General features: G+C 37.9%; 1 protein-coding gene across 3 annotated transcripts in view; it reads right to left on the bottom strand.

The window, feature by feature from the left end:
* The window catches only part of SMYD3 (SET and MYND domain containing 3), a 426,029-nt gene that overhangs the window by 337,715 nt on the left and 67,345 nt on the right, over positions 1-20,969 (bottom strand). For 2 of the 3 annotated variants that reach the window (XM_075412653.1, XM_075412652.1), the window contains exon 5: positions 20,250-20,386. In XM_075412653.1, the coding sequence (XP_075268768.1) occupies positions 20,250-20,386 (137 nt within the window). Of the gene's footprint in view, positions 1-1,271; positions 1,296-20,249; positions 20,387-20,969 lie in introns of those variants that run through there. The other variant, XM_075412656.1, reaches the window with a different exon arrangement.

Here is a 20,969-nt window from a genome sequence, read left to right on the forward strand (position 1 = left end):
GTTCTTAATCAGCTGCCTGCTTGCTAGTGATCAGTATAATTTGTTTCTGGGAAAAAAGTGTACAACTGCAGTTCTGATGCAAATTATTACAGTTATCCATTGAAATCAGCAAAGCTATCTGAATTTGTATCAGTTAACGATTTTTCACATGGTATGGAGACAGCATACAAAAATGAGTGGTGCACATTATAAGGATAAAGATTTACAGTGATTGCTATAATTTCATCCCTCTGTTAAACATCCATCCTGTATCATAATGTGACCTATTTAAAAGATTTTTAAAGCATTTGAAATGCATAAAATCTAATTTCACTCTGTCAGGGAGTTTCAATTCTTATTCCTATGAATGGGAGTTCCAATACAAGTAGGTATATCAGGTTCTCACCTTAAGTTAATTTTCCCCTTAAATCCACTGCCAAAGGTTAATCATCTGAGTCCTGTTCACCTTTTTCCAGCACACTAATAAAATGCAACTTCAGGAATCTTCTCTAGAAATGATGTTTTCAAATAAAAAGATTTGTGAAAAACCCTGACATTGAGAATAAGGAGAACAATTGGCTATTTTACTTGCAGGAATTTTTATAATGAGACAGCATAGGTCTCAATTAATTCTGACTTCAAATCAAGATAACAAATAAAATATTATACACTATTTAACATTCTGCACCAAAAGACACCAATTGAAGAGGTGTAAAATGGAGAAAAAAGCAAACAGCCCAAACAAGGTGTACCAATATAGTCATAAGATTGTGTTAAGGTTGTGTCTTGTAAGCAAAGCAGGGTTTGGATCAGGAATCAGTGGAATAAAGTAACCATTTCAAATTAGATCTCATTGCTTTACCCACTAATATGGAGAAAAATCATTCTTCCCTTCTTTTAAAGAGTCTTTTAAAGGGCATGAGGAGTTCCAGATGCAGGCGGACAGAGCATCAGGTTTCTACTTTGACAGAACAGGCTTAACAAATCAACATTTAAGGACGGCTACTCCAGGTCGAACCAAAGATCAATGTCCAGCACAGTATCATGTTTCTGACTGGCCCACACCAGGTTCTTTGTGAAAAGGCACAGTAACAGCACAGATAGGGAGGGATCTTTCCACCAACACAACCATCCCAGCACCCACCGACCTCTGCCTCAGGAATTTCCAGAGCCAAAGGCTGCATTAATCTTAAAAATGACAGTGACTTCTTTTCTTTCATATCAGCAGATCAGCAGTCACACCAGTCTAAGACACGACAAATCTGATGTTATCTTCTTCCTTCAGGCCTTACCTTTCGATCTCCCAACTGCTTACATGCAACTAACAGTACAACAGCAACACAGCATTAGAAACACAGGATGAAATGGCTCCCACAGCTCCACCCAAGTTACAGAAGAGTGATGATGTAAAGAGATCAGACCAGACCATCCAGATGGTATCTGTGACAAGGGAAAATACTCCAAAGTCCAAGGTAACAGCTGTCAGGGCAGACCTGCCAGCCAGTAACTTGTCTGTAGCTATCCTGCATCTTGGATCCCGTGTATGTGGACCAAAGATAAACAAATGAAAAGTCATCAAATTAAAACCTTTACTCATCCGCTCACACTCCCTCTCTTCCCCTTTTTCTGTCTCTTTTGTCCACAGCAAGGAGAGTGAGGGTCAGGGTTCAGACACATGAATGAGTTGCCATATTTCAGCACAGCTCAACTATAGCAGTTCTGCACAATTCCTCCCCACCCCAAAGGCCAGGCGAAACACAACTGCTCAACGCTGTGCAGGGGGTGCTCGCGGTCACCGTGGAGCACGGCCACCACCTGGCTCACAACGCAAGACTCGCTTGGATGCCTGTGCCCTTACACAGCACAGCTACCCTTCGCCCAGCAGACCCTGCTCTGCCACCCGAGAGACCTTAACATACCCCACGTCTCTACCAGCCCAGACTCAAAGCCCACCAAGACTTGTAGCCTGTCTCCAAAAGTGGCCAGCAGCAGGAGGCAAGGGAAGAATACACGAACAAGTCAAGGGCTGCTTTGAGTGATACATTTTTGTTTGCTCTTCAAGGCTTCACTTTGCTTCACAAGGACATTAAGCCAGAGGTGGTATCTTTATATTATCGATGTTTTTTTTCTTCCATAGTTCTAACCAATGTAAATTATCACAGATCTAACAATTCCACTGTTATAGGAACACAGAAAGAAGAGATTCAGTTTTAATTAGGTGTATTCTGTACCACGCAATCCAAAATATTTGTAATTAAAAATAATTAAAAATATTCTACAGCGTTTCAGAATCTTATAGATCTCTTGGTCTGTTTGGTATAGTAACCAAGCCAGGGAAGATCTCCACTTTCAAAACATTAAACATTCAAAGTCCAAAAACTTTACTCCTTTTTTAAAGGACTTTGTTAAAACCATTGCAATAAGGTCCAAAGTTCGTTCACTGTGAAATGCTAGATAAAATGCACCTGTGACTGGAACTGAGGCCCGTCTCTCATTGATGTGATGTCTCTCTACCCGAAGATAATCAGAGAATAGGAAAAAGCCACCTGCCCCTCAAGTTCTGCCTTTCTTGCTCCTTTGCCCCCAGTATGTCAAATGGTTTCTTGGTTTCCTACTCTCACCTTAAGAACTGTTAACATTTTCCTAACTGAAATAGAGGAAAAGGGTTGAGTCAAACATACAACAGCTTATTTTTTCAAGTTCAAGGTTCAGGAAAACCAATCTTTTAAATGATAATAGCATGAAAAAAAAGGTAAATCATTGCGTTACCATGACTGGACCACAACATACTGACCCAGTTCAGCTTAATTTATATGATTTTAACAGGCCAGAGCTTTGGTGTGAACTAGTCTTACCCCTTTCAAATTTTTTAGAAATTATTTAGAAACAGCAGAAGAACACACAGACCCCCCTTAATAAAGCAATTTCTGGAGGCAGCATTTAAACACCAGTCACATTACTCAAAACAATCCAAACTGGCCTGCAAGAAGTGGACATAGTCCCTTTTTAATGAAGACAAATTAGCTTGAAAACTAATCTATCACAATGGATTTTGTTTAATCAAAAAAAGAAAAGTCGCCATCAACAACAACATTTTAACATAAAGAATGTCAAAAAGTCTGCCAGCCTTTAAGTCATGCACAGTAATCTACTGCATCCAGATTTCCAAGGGCAGTCCCAACCCTATAATTACCCAGTAGGCACAACTAGCTTTCCTGACAAAGCCAAGCCTACACAGAAATACCGATTATAATAATTTTGTAGTACTGAGATTATTCTTCACTGTGTTTTCTAATGCTAAAACAAGCAAATTTCAGAGAAATACTGAATGCCAAAAGGGACAAAACCATGAACAACTCAATCCCAGCTCATGTTGCACATGATCAACATTTCCTGTCTTCTAGCTCAGCTTCCACTGAAAGTCAATGACACATTTTAAATGATAAGAAAAAAGAGACCCATTAAGTCTTACATCACTTCTGTGTCAACACAGTTTTTAAAGGGCAGAAATAATTTCACTGCACCCATAAAACTCATGAGAGATTTTGCTGAAAATTTCTACATCATGTCCTGTCTGGACTTAGCTGCTAACTCTGTCTTCACAAAAGCAGTTAGCTGATACCAAACCATGGTAAAGATAAATGCATTGGGTTTTATATCTTGTTTTATCTCCAAGTACTGGTTTCTTGACTCACACAGGGAGGCATTTACCCAAAAAGTAGAAAGCAGTTACAAATAATGCTAATATTATTTACACGATGGATTTTCTAGTAATCCAGTAACATTGCCTCTTCTGCTCTTTTCAACCCTTTCTAACTGGTAGGAGATACTCCTGCCTACAGATCTGCTCTGCTTGCAACAATGCTTTCCTTCAGCCAGCAACTCCCACAGGACGCATTTCTGCGATTGTAGTATTACCAGCGTCATTCAGACAGACCCAAGAGAAAGACATTCAGATCCAGAGAGAGAACCAGATCTTTCCTATAAGAGCAGCAATACTAAAGCTGTTTATGAAGTTTTAAGTATCACAGTGGCCCTCTTTCTCTTCTGTGAAGAAGATGGTGTGCTTCAGCTGAAAAAAAAATCTATTTAATGTCCTTGGGAATTCTTCTGTAATAACCCAGCACTCAAAGAATATCAGTATCATCATCTTAGCTTTGACTCCACATGTCTACAAGACAGAACTGCTGGAAAATTATAAAAATTACTTTTAAAAGCTTAATTATTTATTTTACTGCCATTAGCCTGCCATTTCAACTCCTCATTTGCTTGGAAATAAGTAAAAAACAAATGCTTTTTCTCTCTCATTCCAACAACCTTTTCAGCTTAGGCACTGCCAGATTCTTACAGTCAAGTGAGTTCCAGGAATCTCAAAAAGCTCTCATTTATTAAAAGAATTTTATTTGATGTATTCTGGTGTGATCCAAAAGCTGTTTAGTTTAGACAGGAAGGCTGTTGGAAACAACTGCTGAAGCTTAAAATACGAGATAGCAGGCAAGGAGTTTGTCTCACATTAGAAGATATAAAAGGTAACTGCTTCTTTTAACTTATCAAGTACTAGAAATACATCTGAAATAATTTTTCATGGGTAAAGTCCGTTAATAAAAATAACTGCATAACCAAATTCTGTTTACAGGGTGTCTTTTATACCACGATAGTTACAAATTGATGAACCCTAGCTCAACTTTTTTAAACAGTGTATTTTCTATCCTTTATGATTTTGCATAAAAGTCTTCAAACTTACTGCAATTATTCAGTCACAGAACCACAAAGCACTCAAAAAATGAAATGCGTAAGAGTTAATTTGGGCAATGTTTCAACCTGAAAATGAAGCAGTAAATGAGCATATTTTCTTCTGCTGTTTTCTCTTTCTCAAAAGAAGCTATCAATGATACCTTCCTTGGTAACAAGACACAAACACATAACGTCACTGATTCAAACAGCTAATCAAGGACAAATGTCTCCAGAGAGTATCAGAGCACCCTTCTGCATTTCCAAGCACGTCTTACTTTTCTACAAATAAAAATATCCCCATAGATAGGAAATCCAGTGGCATTCTGAAAGTAAAGACACAATTCGTTTTCCAGTGCATCTTTCTATATTTCAGTAACAGGTTCCCTCCCAGTTTGAAAAAAAGAGCGGAAGCACTTGTCGCAGTCATATGGGAGCATCAGTGAGCAAGAGTGTTTCACTGGGAGATACTTCTAAAGTAGTTTTCATCCTAACTTCCAAAGTACACTAACACTTCTGTAAGACACTGAATGCCTTAACTTATAAAAAACACATCAATAATATTTTCAAAGTGATTTCAGAGTGTTCTGACATAAGATCAAGATTCATGACAGTTATAAAGGTCTTTTAGTGATTCTAAGTTCACAGGTTCACCTATAGTCTTCTGTATAATCCACACATTACAGAAGTCTTGTGTGATCTATAAGATTCCAGTTTCATTTTACCTAGAAAATGCATCCTACAACAAGCAAAAAACCCGAGCAACCCTGATTTCACTTATCTTTCTTTTGCATAACAACACATTCCAGTTACACAGAAGAAACATTGATTACTGAAAGCTCTTTATAGCATAAGACTACAGTGTAAGATTAATTAGTAACACCACAATAATAGCAGTGCTAATTAATTCATCCTAACCTATAGCGAAACAGTATGAACAACATTGCTAGCATTAACAAATATTCCACGGTGTACATCTCACACTGAACATACTCGCATCGTGCTGAACATCATTCCAACATAACATCTCCCAGAACACAGAAGAGCTAAGGCAGGTATGTGGAAGTAGATTGACTTACCAAGACATAACAACATGTGAGAGGAGGCAGGGAGCTTCCAGCAACAAATCAGTGTGGGAAATATTCAAGTTTAGTTCCCCGTTTGTTCCTACATGGCAATGAGTACATTCAGATCTTGTCCCTGATCCCATGAAATCAATGATGGGACTCCCAATGACTGAACTTCAACACAAAAGGTTTAACGCACATGGTGGGAATGGATGCCCAAGTCAAACAGCACATACGTGCCTGGGCACATGGTCCCGGGACAGGCTGGTGCCTTGGCACATGGGAGCACACACCAGGGCAAGGTCCCTGGAGCCCAGATGAAGCTGGAAGTTGTGCATTCCAACAACAGCCCTCCGGTTGCACAGCAGCACCTCCTCCAGGACCCCACGCAGAAGGCATCAGGGGACTCCCTACCTATGTCTGTATCTAGCACAAGCGGTATGAGAAGATGAACACTATATTGTAAAAGGGCAGTAAATGAATGAGCCTGAGCTGTGAAGTATGGAGCAGGCGGCAGAACAGCATACCGTGGCACATGAGACTTGTGGGTCCACCTCAGGGAGATCGGGTTCTGAAACCTGTTTTGGGGGGTTTGGAGACCCCCTGAAGATGCACATAGTGCATTACTGTTGGTGGTACTCCCTGTTGCTTGTTTTTTGTCAAGAAAAGGCTACGTTCAATCCTGAGGAGGAGAAAGCCTGGACAGGTATAATCCAGTCTGCCAAAGCCAATTTTCCTAGAGTAAAATATTTGAATGCATAGGCAAAAACAGAAGTTGCAGAAATCACCCCTACCTCTCAAAATTCAGAGAGAGTAAGCCAAGTGGAATTGCAAAATAATCTGCAATCTGGGCCAGAATGGTAGACAAAAATCACTATGAAAATTATCTTTGAGCTTTAAAATATTTCAGGCATTCTGGATACAAAAATATATTGTTGTTTTTTCCATCTACACTTAGTTATAAAATCAGCATTACCGGGAGAAGAGCAAAGTTGACTATTTAAGCAAAGCTAATTACAATTTTTAAAAAGACTAGATGAACTTTGTAGGATGCCATGGTCAGATTTTTTACTGTATCTAAGAACTCAGCTTTACTTGGAACAATAAATCAAAGCCATTGCGTCTCATTATTCTAAATTCCACTATTTATCATTACGTGAATTAAATCAACATAATTTGTTCGCATGAACTACAACAGCCACCTGCCCTCCCTCTCAAACGTCTTCCAAATTCTCTATGCAATTTTGATTCTAAAGAGTGGCAAAAGCATTCATATACACTCAGGGCTTCTCCTTTGCTCAGTGACGAATACTTTTGTTAGTAGCACTGTAATGACAGGTTAAGGTGGATGAAGACAATTTTACTGGTCTAAAAGAGTTGTTCCTTTTTCTGCCATAAAGAACTAAGCAAGTAACATCTCCCCACTGAAATGGTGAGAGATGTACAACAAATACCCACTGAAAAGATTAGACACCAGGAGAAAACTTGCCAAACTGCAGCTACACACCTTATTTCATATTACTACATGAAAATAAATCATTTAATGAGACCCAAGGAGATTCCTAATCACTAACAATAGTAATTACAGAATTATCATCAGACAATCAAGCATTCCCCACTTAATCCTAGCTGAACTAAACATCAATTACCACAGAAACACAGACACACTCCTACCTTCACACCTTGGAAAGCTGACTGTGAGAACTGTGGAGTTAAACAGTTTAGGAGAAGGCAGTAGATAAAAACAAATTATTGTTATTATACGCTTGCTTGATCCAACAAGCTTGGTTCAACAAGCTTCATCTTCATTCCACCTATGCACCATGTCTCCCCTTCACCCCAGCAATGCAAAAATGTAGTCCAGGGAAATCCTCCCCCAACTGCACACTGACAATAAAACTCCAATCAAGTGTGTATCACCAAGACAGAGTGAATAAAAGCATATTGTGACATATATTCATAACTTCCCACTTCCCCTTATGCCTACAGGTTAATGCTAGTAAAATAACAAATAGAAAATGATGACGAACTACACAAATAAGTAGGAAACCCACCAGCCCCCTCTCCCCTCATCAGCTTCATTTCTCACACTTAGGCACATCCACTTAGATTTTTATAAATGTCTGTATTCTCATCCCAAACAGTCAAGAGATGCTCTGGCAGCAAACAACAGTGCTCAAATGTTGTCTCATAGTTAACTGGAAAAACACCATGCTCTCCACTAACAACTGGGCTTCTTTTTCTCTTTCTGTGCCTTTCTCACAAGATTCCACATTTCCTTCATCCCTCTCATGTAGAAATGGAGTGACCAGAAAATTGAATTTGCAAATTTAATTTCTTGTGAATCTACAACATTTAGATAGTAGTAAAAAGAGTTACTATAAATCATACAATTGTGGACCTACTAAACTGGGTTGGTTGGTTTGTTTTTATCATGGGCAGGTTTGCCAGCATAATTTATATTAATTTTGTTGTTTGTGGTGCAACTCTTTGATAAGCAGCTCAAGACTTTCAAAGAAATACACCTGGAGGTAACATGCTTGGAAAGCAGACGTGCATATGCTTACTCTTCTCCCTAACAGCAGGCTACTTCATGGTCAAAAATCTCTTGCTGAAAACATACTGTTCACAGCTCTGGATGCTCCCAGCACTGTCCCAGCAGAGCCCTATCAATGGATCACAGTTTATTCCAGAATACAGAAGTTACCAGACACATGTCTCTCTGTTTGGCACGGTTTCTCTATTTTTCCACAATTGGTGTGGTTAAGAATATATGTTATCTCTCTGGTCTAGTACCCACATACAGATTTGCTTTTACCTTTCGGACACAAGAACATGCAGTATGATTCATTATCTACTGATACCACCTGCAGCAGCAGGGGCCATTGCCAGACATCAGCAAATCTACCTAAATTCAGCTGCTTCCAAGAAGGTGCAAGTATTGCAAATAAGAATCATTAATGTTGTACAAAATCCTGCTGTTAGAGAGTATTTTTTGTTTCCAGGTTGTTATATTCTCTAATTTTGTGCTATGACAAGATAATGGACAGTTAAATAAATGAGAGGAAGCATATCCATCAACGTCTTCATTGAGTCAAGAACTCTTTTAGCGAACTGTGTAAAGTTAGATTAACCAAGAAAACACATTTTTCAAAATTGCAATTATCCCAAATTGCTTCTATTTTTTTTATACCTTGTGGTTCATGCACACTGAAGATGATGGTACAAATCTTGCTGTAATTCTCAGCAGCTACTGTTAATTCAACTCAAGTATATTCTTTTTACAGGAAATCGTTAAATACCCTTATTTCTCTTTTAAATAACAGGTACAATGATATTAAGACAACAAGCTGAATTCTTCTCTCGTTGCTTCCTGCCATCAGTCAGCTGTGGAGTTAGCCTAGCTCATCATCCAGGTCATGGTACAAATTTTGGTCCCGAGTGTCATTGCAGGCACACTGACAGAATGGGGGCAAACTGGTGACATGCTGCACTAAGCCCTACCACTGGAGCTTGGTTTCAGAATTGTGGCGTTTCAGTGAAATCAACAGGAACTTACGTCAAAAATTACCAGCTGATTGTCTGATAGGTCTAAAAAGTCAGTTTAATGAAAAAAAAATTGCTATGGAACGAGAACCATAATGATGTTGTATAACTAAGACAGCCAATGCTGTTGGACTTCTATCTGTCATTGGTCCAAATCCACCACAAAAATTCCAACACTATCATTATATTCTCAAGACAAGCTGCTTCTTCAGCCAGTATATAACCTTTAAGAAAACTATAGACTTATTCATCTTTTTAAGATGCAAGAAAATACAGTCAGTCCACTAATTATAAAATTTAGGGAAGTGAAATCTCTTATTTAGAGATGCTCATTTCAGATTCACGTCATTTAAAATATCACCAGGATGATGGATATTGTCTAAAGTTAAAAAAAAAACTAAACACATAAAAACATTAAAAGGTTTGAAATTTAAAAGCAATAAAAAGTGATTTTATGCTGTTATAAGAGTTTCCCACTGTCAGTCAATTTATGGAATTTTCCCTCGTACTCTGTAAAGTATAAAAGCAAACATGACTCTTCAAAGGATTAGACAGCACAAATGCACGCAGTGCAAGTTGCTGGTTTAAATTCAGATTTTTTAATTTGAGTACAAGCTGAAATGACTACAGAATGAGAAATATGTCAGCTTTACTTAGTCTATATAATTTCTGCACAGCAGAGGAAACTGATGTCACAGACAGCAAACCATTTGTGCACCTCCCTCCCTTCTTTACTACCTTCCCAGGCTAGAGGCCCAAACAGGTGAAGATTTTTCACCCACAACACTGAATGAATGTTGAGAAACCAGTAGGCTGACGTTTCACCATTTCTGCCTATACCAGTAGCAACACATAACTCTGACTTCAGTGATCTTGTGATGCATAGAAACATCCATAAATGAGTGGGTGTCCAATCCAGTTTCCGCTGAAAGTTGAGTGGAACCTTGGCATTGATGGTAAGGGAAAAAGAAAGAAGATGAATTTTTATACTTGTGAGTACAGGCAAAGCACAAGGCTTGTTGACAGATTGAAAAATGTTCTTGCGGAATGGGAGATGGAAGTGAGCTTTAATGCTGCAGCTTTTCTATTTTAAACTAGAAAAATACCCTCAAATTTCCAAAAGCGATTATAAAAGCCTTAATAACAGCTCACAATTACTTTAAATTCAGAAAGGAGATACGTTCAAATCCATCATCTGCAGTATCTATGACATTTGGGACACACCTGAGCACACACATTTAAAATTTCAAAAAGCCCACAACCAGCACAGAAAGCTTCAAAGGATCTGTAAGAAGAAATGCAATTAATTGATGGTTATAGGTACGAAAAATCTAGTCCATATTTACACAATCAAGAGTAAAGGAGTGGGTATTCTGAGAATCAAAATTTAGATCACTAAGGCAAATTAGATGAGCTCCTAAAGGAAATATTTCTGGATCTGACTCTGCCAGTCAATCAACATCTAACTACCTGAGGACAGCATGGGAACTCCCAGGGCAGGTGTGTAGGGAGATGTAAGCAAGAAAGCTATGACTAATCATCATGCCTGTTGATCGCAAAGTTCTTGCACCTTGCTCCCCAGTATCTGCTGCCAGCTGCTGTTAGGGAATAACTATTCCCACTGTCATGCCAAGAAACTGCCTAAATTAGACTTCGTCAGCTTCAGGTTGCTATGGTACAAGCTAAGTAATCTCAAGCCAGCTCACAGCGTATTAGCACTACAACTGTTTTGTGACTGCTGCTCACCTGTAATAAACACAGGACAGTGGATCAATTGGACTGTAATCCTGACCCAGTATGACTATTATTTCTTTCTCCATCTTATTTCCGCTGAAAACTTAGGAGTAGTTTTAATGAAACAGGACACCCCACAGAAAATTTAACATCACAGCTACAGTGTTAATAAACCAAAAATAAAGCTATATTGAGAAATGGGAAGAGAACCCACTTTCAAGGATTAAATTTCATGTAGGTAGTTATTTAATTGACACCCACTGCAATGCCTACATGTGACAGAAGTTGTCTCACCTCCTGTTGATACTTGGACTGTAACAGCTATTTAGCTCTACAGGATACCTTAGACAGACAAAGTTACCCTCATTTTCAGAGAGGCTGTTATCTCAGCTGCTTCAGAGCAAGTCAACAGCAACACCACAAATACGTGGTTCTCCATCCCATATTCAAAGAGCATGGTATTTTTCAACAGACTACCAATCTACTCCAGCGCCATTCTGGAAGGAAAACAATTTTTAGCCTTTTCATCTATTCAACATGTTAAACAAGTCTCAGAGCTGATTAATAATTCTGCCATACAGAATTCTAGCTCTGCTCACAGCCAAAACAAACAAGCAAAAACGCTTTAAGCAACCCCACTGCAGGTCATCCTGAAGACAAGGATAGAACAGTTTGCTGCCAACAGCATTACGAGCAGTTATCAGGCTTATCCTCCTCAATTAGAGGCTTTTAAAATTGCTGATAGAGGATGTAAGTGTTTTTCATATACTACTTAGATCTTTACTAAACGTCTTCATGACCTTGTTTCATGCTGGCTTTTTCTAAACATAGAAGGTGCCTCCTCCACATATTTTTTGTGCACGTACTCCAGTTGCCACAACCACTAAAGCTTTTTATCATTACTGTTTCCAGTTCACTTCCATAAGCGTGCCAGAAAAGAGACTGATGTATATCACGTGTCAGAGACCATTAGTTTTTTAAGCACTGTGTTTTGTGGATATGCTCTGAGGACCATTAGGCTAAGTAATGGTAATTAAGTCCCTGGCCACCTGGATCCTCTTCAGTTCTGCTCAGCACTATCACAGCTCTAGACCTAGACAAGACAGAGGGCAAAAAAATTACATTAAAAAGTGAGTGTTGCAAAATAGCCTACGCTACCCTGCCATTTATTTCTCCAGACTCATTTCTGTCTTATTATTTCCAACTTAGCATGACAGAAAAAAGGTCAACTGAACAAAAAGTATACACACTTTCTTCCCACACCGCCCCTGGAGCCTATCAAGGCAGTAACTTTTCTAGAAGCTTATGCTTTTCAATCAGGGCTGAACTAATCTCCTTAAAAAACAGTCATTTCTCCAAGAACAAAGCTTTCTTTCCTACCACACACAACCAAATTAACGCAAATTTTATTCCATCATTCCTTGGTTTAGAACTCTTCTACCCCATTTTCTACACCTAGTGTTTGTTATACTATAGACAGTTTGTAAAACAGATGGTGCAAACAACAACTGAATGAGGGGACCTGAATTATTCCATAAGCTCAGTTTGAAGTATTGTGGTCTTACGGTCTTATTTTCACTGCACCAAGCTTTGTTAGCAAAAGCTTGAATTTTAATTGTAACCACATTTCTCTAATTTAATATTAGATAAGATGGTTAAAGCCTTGTTTTATCGTCTGGTAAAATATCCTATTGCTCCTGAAGGTAACTATTGTGGCTAAAAATTAAAGTAATTGCTATGGAAAATTAGCTCCCCAAATTATAACTCAATGAGGAAATAACAAGAAATAACTAAACCTGAAAAATCACATTAGACAAAAACAAATTCCCATAAAGATGCAACTTTCATTTGGTGAAGCAGAGTGAGAGGAGTCTTCTCAAACTGTTTATCATCCTCGTTCTAGAGTACTGCTGCAACATTTCTTCTCATTTTATTAAAATACTTTTTCTTTAACTTCCATTTACAACATTGCTTCCAAAGCCGATGCACAGTGGTTGTCACTTCCTCTGCAATCTTGCTTTAAGAAAGAAAACCTAGTTAACCAAACGTAATGAGAATCTTAGCAGCTGTACAGAACTATTTCTGCAAAATTAGAGATGCAACCTAAGACAGGCTCTTATTCACATCTGTTACTATTCCAATTGTCTTTACACTCACTCACTGCTACATTGTGGAAGCAAGCAGCAGAGCATAACTGCTACACTGCACAGTAGGAGAGAGGTGATTTAGTTCTGATTGCCCTATAGACCTCTTATGAAAAGGGAGCTATATGACCATTCTCTAGTAGCCTTAATTTTCTTCCTTAGATATAATATTAGTCTGCTACACAAGAAAACTATAAAGAATTGTTGCTAAATCTTCTTTATGTTATTCTTGAGCCTTATTGGAAGCACTATGCAAGTGAAAACCATTATTGCCATTTAACAAATATGCTGAAATCACAGGCAGAGATAAAAGAAAAACAAGAAGGTCAACTTCACATTTTCTACTTACTCCTACTCTTTCAAGAGTAGCAGAATTGATGGGAGACCAAGGGATACCAGGCAGACAACTCTGTGATCCCAGACCAAGTAAATGAGTTGTTAAATAACCCCAAGACCTTCCCTACCTTTCCTCATCACAAAACCACCTCCTGACTTTTATCCCCTCCCTGTACTCATAAAGTATCACCCTTCCTCAAAAGAGCCAAGATGCAGAATGACTGTCGTGCCATACATTAGTCTGCGTCATGGACATTTTCTAGTGCTGTAACTCAGCTCCAGGGGTCAAACCGCTCTACCCATTAGCTGACACTGGCTCATCAGGGCTTCTGCAAGACTGTCTTAACAAACCGAAGGGAGATGTTTTGGCAGGAAGCACGTGTGGGCACCTGAACCTTTCTAATGTCTCCGTTACTGGATCATCATAAAAACAGCGAGTTTAAAATTCTGAAGTCAAAGGATGTAAATAATAAAATCCAATATTCAAATAAATATTGGCTGTTGTTATGCTGTAATCAGTGCTTAGTTTTCTCCTAATACATTTAGCTTTTCCCAATTCCTTTGGTTTTATGTACTGCGAAAGCAGAGCCTGACCTTAGCTTCGTCCCCTCTTGCTAGATGTGACAGCTCCTCAAAATCAACAACAAATGTTCAGAAAGGGATCATTCATGTCCTCTGAAGACAAATATGAAGGACTACCAGAATGAGTTTTGTTATGCCCCTGTGGAATACAGTGGAAGGAGAGTACAGAAAAATTCTCCTGAAGTTATTTAGGCAGTACTTGAGCACAATATTTCTGATGATCACAAGTCAGTTCTTAACTTCTTCTAGTGTGAATCTTCCATTGGCTTAAAACGACACACAGAGAGAACAGGAGAGAGGACACACTATGTCCATATTCCCACCAAACAAAACTTTATTAACAGAAATACTAAATCAATAGCACTTGTTTATCTGTTTATCTAAATAGCTAATCACAAATCTCATGTAATGGACTTAAAGATCACAATAGTCAGAGAAAAAGTTTCTGATATAGTTTGATAAGCAGGAACATGCCTCTCCAAAACTAAAGATAAAAGAGTCAAGAAGTTTGACATAAACACAATTCTATGTTGAGCATAGAGACTTAACCACTGTTGTTTCAGGTATAATAGTTTCTGGAAATCACAAGACTTTGGAAATTATTAGAAAAAATAACTATCAAAATTAAAAGGTTTTTACAAAATAATTCCCTGGGCCATGACTAAGTTTTTCAGTACTGGCTTGGTCTTCAATTTACCATAAACACAGAAGTTTGCACGAGACAGTGTAGCAACGCACATTAGGTTTGAAATACACAAAGAGTAATGATGGATAAACTTGCACTTTCTTTTGTCATCTACAGGAAAAAAACCAAACTTCATGGCCTCATAATCATATGGAAACTGAACAAGTGCATCCAGACTTAATTAGACTAGCACACCTGGCATCAGAAAGCATCCTTCACCTGTACACCTTTAACAACACTTAACTTGCTCATAACTTCACTCTTAACTTTATCCTAATATTTCTTTGACTTTCTTGATACAAATCACTTTCATTTACCTGCTAACATGGGTTACTAAGTTAACTAGTGAATCCTAAGTAAGAGTAACCTACTGAAAGTGCTGCTAAAGAATATCTTGACCTGGCAGATGTATCTTGTCCTCAAAGGTCTTTCTCAGAAAACATATGCTACCTGATCTCTATGAGATCTGAGGGAGCAATGTGAAGATCAAACATACTTTTTCTAGTCATATCATTAAGTGAGACTATTTCCTTCAACTTGCACTTAAAAAGATACTCAAATACATTACCATAATTTAGTATTCTGACTTTACAAAGGCCAGGTGACACTGCTCAACTCCAGTTCTCTTCTGCTTACACAGACACATACCAAAACCCCTTTAACAAGAAGATTTTTTCTAATTGGTACTAATAGCCTTTATGTTGAAAAGAAACTCTTTCAAAGCATTGAGTAGAATAAAAAGTAAGTACTGAAAACTTAGAAGAAAAAGTAAAATATATTCAAACTTTGATAGGAGGAATAAACAAAGGATTTTAAAGAGACCAAGGCACTTTGTCTCTTGAAGGATGTACCTCTGCACTTTAAAGTAGCCTCCTTAGGTCTTCTTAAGTTAAAAACACACAAATACCAACAGTCTAAATGGACGACCAGTCTTTTGGTTAAAACTGTCTCTGGATACACAGCGACTAGAATACAGCGTCAAACTTACATATCTTCATTTTAATTTCAACTTCATAAAACTCAAAAAAAAACGAAGTAGAAAAAAAATTAGTCTGACATATGAAAGATGCCCATATGTTTTCAATGTATGTGGATACTGACTTTAGTTTTCATCCTATCCTAGACTTGCAGCTCTATGCTTACTTAGACCTGGTTTTACTCTGTCGTTGATCTGTGTCAATTCTAAACTGATCTGAAAAGGAGAGAGCAGGACAGCAGCTGAGAAGAGCGTGGTGGGCAGCACACCACCTGCATAAAGAGGTACATTCAGCTCACACATCTGCAGGTGTGTGACCTCTCCAGTGAACTGAATGAAAGCAGCACGTCTACTTTCAAAGTAGAATTTGATCAGAAGAAAAAAGTGGCAAGATTGGAACCACAGGAAAGATTAAAACTATCAGAAAAGTAAAAATTCTGTCTCTAATCCCTATCAACCCACATGCAGTTAAGATACTGTCTAGCAAGTGAAATTCTGCACAACAGAAAAATTAGGGAGATTGTTATTTCAGGAGTAAACAATCATCTCTGCTCTGTCAAGTTCCCAAGAATCTCCAGTCCAGCATCCTTTTCCCAAAAGTTTGTTATCAACTCTTTCATTAAAGCATCCTTTAGAAACTCTTTTCCAACAAAATTCTGTTTCAAGATTACTACACTGCTCTAAAAGTCTGACATGTTACAGTTTATTTACAGTCACTGGATTTTACCTTACTGTTATTAAATGACAGAAGTTGCATATATCTTACCGTTTTTATAAATGTGAGGAGCTGAAATCAGGAGAGCTTTAAAATGGCTACCATTTTATCTAACATTAGAATCTATTCTTTTTCTTATTAATTGCAAAAAAAAAAAAGAAGTTTTCAGACAATTCCAAAATGCTCAAAAAGTTAACTGTGACATAGTGTAAGTAGTTGCAATTCTATGCTTGACACCAAGTGCATATTTGGTCTAGAAAAAGAGTCATCTTCGGCCTGATTCTAGTCAGTGGAGTCACTCAGTTTTACAGTCAACATGGTAGGTACAGGTTTCATTCAATCTCTTCAGTAGTTTACATGGATCGATCTACTATTATGAAAAGAACCATAAACGTATACAAAAAAATTTAGTTCTTTATCCCGCATCCACTAAATGTCTCAGAGGGTTCCAGACCACCTCCTCACACATGTAAGTAAAAGCTGAAGAATAAAAAGCAAGGACTGATGTTATCTCAAGGTTATGGAAACATCATTAAACCATAAAACCACGGTGTCAAAAATCTATCTTGACATTAGAAAATGTCTCAGTGGAGGTAAAGCCTTATCACGTAATTAACTGCAGATAATTCTGTTTAATACTGAGGATCAGAAATTAAAAACAGTCACAACCTTGATAAATGGTATGTTAAATAAACTGGAGCTTCGGAAGGCTGATCAGATAGTAAGAATGAAAAAATCCAACTCCAGCTCAAAGGACGGTTGACACAAAAGCAAATTGTCTAGTAAGGACAAGGCAACACTGTTAAAAAGGAAGGTACATTACCCTTCTGAAACACCACCCCATCCAGTACAGCTGCTATTTGCCACAGGTCTTATGCAAACTAAAAGTACATTGGGGTGAAATTCTGTTCCCATAGAAAGAAATGGCAAAACTTTATATGATTTTCGATGGGAAGGTTCCACAAGTTCGCACTCCAGGGGACTCTCTGCCCATTAAGCATCACAAGCAAGTAAATAAAACTACAATTAATTTTCACAATGACAAGAGCATTGGCCAGCAGAGAAGGAGGACTGTTTAAAAGAGCTTCCGAGAAGCTCTTTTGACCTAAATCAGGTTGGAGATGTGCCAAGAACTATCTGGAAATTAGTCATCTCGCTGCAGGACCATTTTTCTCTTTTGTCTGGCTGTCTGCTTATTTTCCTTCTTGAGGATCCAGCATCAAACAGAATAAAAAATGACCTTTGACTGGATCTTTTTGTGGCATGCAATGAAAGAACTGATCCAAAAAAGTTCAATGTTAGAATAAGCACCTACTGAACTTGAAAGGAATGTTGGAAGAGGTTGGGAAAACAAGATTACATCTTGAAGTCATGTATCTGTAGTATTTCTTTATTCTATGACCACACAGAGAAGTCATCACAGCTGGTCTTTTTTAGAGTTACATTACAGAGAAGAGACTGCATAAGCCTTTTATCAGAGACTTTACAGTTTCAAAGCCTTAAATTTTACCTGCTGGGAATAAGAATCCCTACTCATCTTAAGGAAAAAATAGCAGTTTTTCTTCCATTGACATTCAGCTTATCTTCCAAAAAACATTCTATGGGAGTGGCAGAAAATGCCTGCTGCTGTCTCATTAGGGATGGGAGCATATTAAAATAATATTTTAATATAATGCCCCACTTCATAACACACTCATCTGACAACCACATTGGGAAGGCTGCAAACTACCGTATGGAAAATCAGAGAATGACAACAGAGCTTTCCAAAAAGCAATGTTCTTGACAGAACTCCAAATGAGATACTAATTTTACTCGCGCATAAAGCATATAGGTGTATTTAGTCAACAGGTCCTTTCTTCCAACCAATTCACCTGTTTAGTCAGATTCTTCTGTCCCTTCTGTCAATTATTTTTATTACTAGTAATATGAAGTACCTGTGCCTATGAAAGGTGTATGTCTTTTACTCTCCATTTGCCTAGGGCAAACTATCACACAGACTCAGTCAAATGAGCAAAAGAAGGAAACGAGACCTACTTCAACAGTCTGAGAGCCTCTGAATTTCCAGAAGGAAAAAAAAAGACAACAACTTAAAAACTTGGTACTTTGCAGTACATTCAATAGGGTAGGGACAAATTCACAGTCAACATAAGGAATGAACTGAGTTAAAAATATCTTTGTGATAGCAAAGCTATAGTGGGACAAACGTCATTAACAGGAGCATTCCTAGTTCTCCAGTTAACAGGACATGGAGCTGGGAAGTCTTGACTTTCACTCCGTCCTTGATGCATTGTCTTGGTAAAATACATGGGAGGCAAGAGGAGGCGCGTGTATCTGCAGATGCTTATGCATGCATGTACATAAAAAAATTGAAACGGTTCTTTATTTTCTTCACCAGTGCTCCAATACATTGAGCAACCATCACACTGCTCCCGTAAAACCACCACGGCCAGCCTCCATCTTAAGCTTAATATTACATAGAAGGCAACAACATTTGTGAAGAATTTCTTACAAGCTATGACTCAGTTCAAACCGCTTGGGCAGTGATCATCTTCTGATACTCAGCTTTATCTTCAGCTGTACAAATTCTCTAAACCAGATAAGACAATGTGCATATTCCTGTGAAATGCATCTGACAAAGTTCAGGCCAAACCAGCGTGCTAACACAAGACAGTAAAAGTTTGAGCAGAGACTAGGTTTCCATCCATGAGTCCTTTTGATTGGGTGTATTTCAGCCTGCGTGGTTTTTCAGGGAAAATTGCAAGTTTACATCACAGCAGTTTAATCACCAACAAAGAAATCCAGCAAAACAACACAGTTGATTATATTACTCCTTCTGTTCAAGATTCCACAATTGCATAGACAGATTAAACAATGTAAAAAATCCTATACTGAATTTTTATTTAATTTCTTTAAAAGAGGTTCTTCCTTTTGTTTATATCAGAAGAAAAACATCTAATGGTTTGACTCACTTCATAAGAAAATGCTTATTAAGACAACTAAAATATACAAGAGATAAGATAAATCTTATGGTAGAATTTATCAATCACTTAAAAATTAAAAAAATTAAGTCAAGTTAAAACTATGAGTATTCTCCATATGAAGTTCTTCTGCTAGCACTGTTCAAATGAAGCTTTCCATTGAAAGCAATAAACCACACGCAGCAAAAGCCAACAATATTTAGTTAGTAACATAACAAACATATGTCATGGACTTTAATTTCAAGTACTTTACATGTAGCCTTGTAGAATAGATGATCCACGTGGACCCTGAGAAAGCAGTTTGTGGGATACAGTACTGTCAGGAACACCCATTAGCGCGTATTACTAAAAGACAAAATGGGATGGGAGTATATCTGCAAATACAAGATATTGCACCTTGCAGAAAATTTCTAGGCTGCAGAGTGATGCTATACGCTCTTCATCACTGTGGAAAATTTACTTAGGTTGATTGACTCAATTGGGTTTGAACTTGTTTGGTTTTTAATGCAACTTTTTCCAAGAGCTTTAACATGATAATTTAAAAAGGGAAAAGAAAAAATCCTCTGGCTGCTGCTTTAATTTTGAAGTGTTACAATTATATAAAAGCTATACTTCTGCTTAAATACTGACTGCATAGAAAAAAATAAATAGTTTGATTTCACTTTGTCATATATCATATTCTGGATGTATCTACTGAACTCCCACTCAAAAATAAATCAAGAACACAAGGAGAGGATAATTTATGAGTTGCCAAGCAATCACATTTTAACACTTACTTTTGTGAAGATCTGAAAAAAGTCGATTGCAGGTGGCAAGTGAGATGCATCCTGGATCTCTGTTTTCAAATACAGTTGCAACGTCTGTGCAAGGTGCCTGAGGCCATCTTTCATTTCTTCACTTAACTGTTCAAGATCTTAAGGGGAAACGAAAAAAGTATACCAGGTCATAAACAGAACCTTTTGCCAACATTTTGAAAATGTCCAATGGCAGCCATTCAGTCTAGACATTTCCAGTCCCAGAATTAATCCTGACAGGGTGCAATTTTGACAGAGGGTTGACATTTGTCATTTTTTGTGACAGCTACCTGTCAACACACAGACGAGTCTATCAGGTTGCTTCTGCCAAATCATACGATTACAACGGTGAGTTAAAGATCAAAAGCCAACACATAAAGCAGATGTGGAAGCAGATGTAAGACATACAAAAGTTAGGTATCTGGGTTTGTAACATTAAAAATGTGCTTGAAAGTTTATGCAGCAGTATCTCTCTTCTTGCGGCACTGCATTTTTTTGTACTGCATTCTCCATAGATGTGTCAGAAACACTTCGTGCTGGCAGGTCAAAAGGGAAAGTATTTTAGAGACAAAGGTAGTTTCGTACACAGCAGCTGGTAAACAGAATGGATGTGGAAGAATATTAAGCAAATACCACTTTACTAAATACTAAAGCACCATTATTCATGCCTTATGGATAGGAATCCTGAAGCATAAAAAAACA

The sequence above is a fragment of the Opisthocomus hoazin genome, chromosome 2, assembly GCF_030867145.1.
Source record: "Opisthocomus hoazin isolate bOpiHoa1 chromosome 2, bOpiHoa1.hap1, whole genome shotgun sequence".
Taxonomy (NCBI): Eukaryota; Metazoa; Chordata; class Aves; order Opisthocomiformes; family Opisthocomidae; genus Opisthocomus; species Opisthocomus hoazin.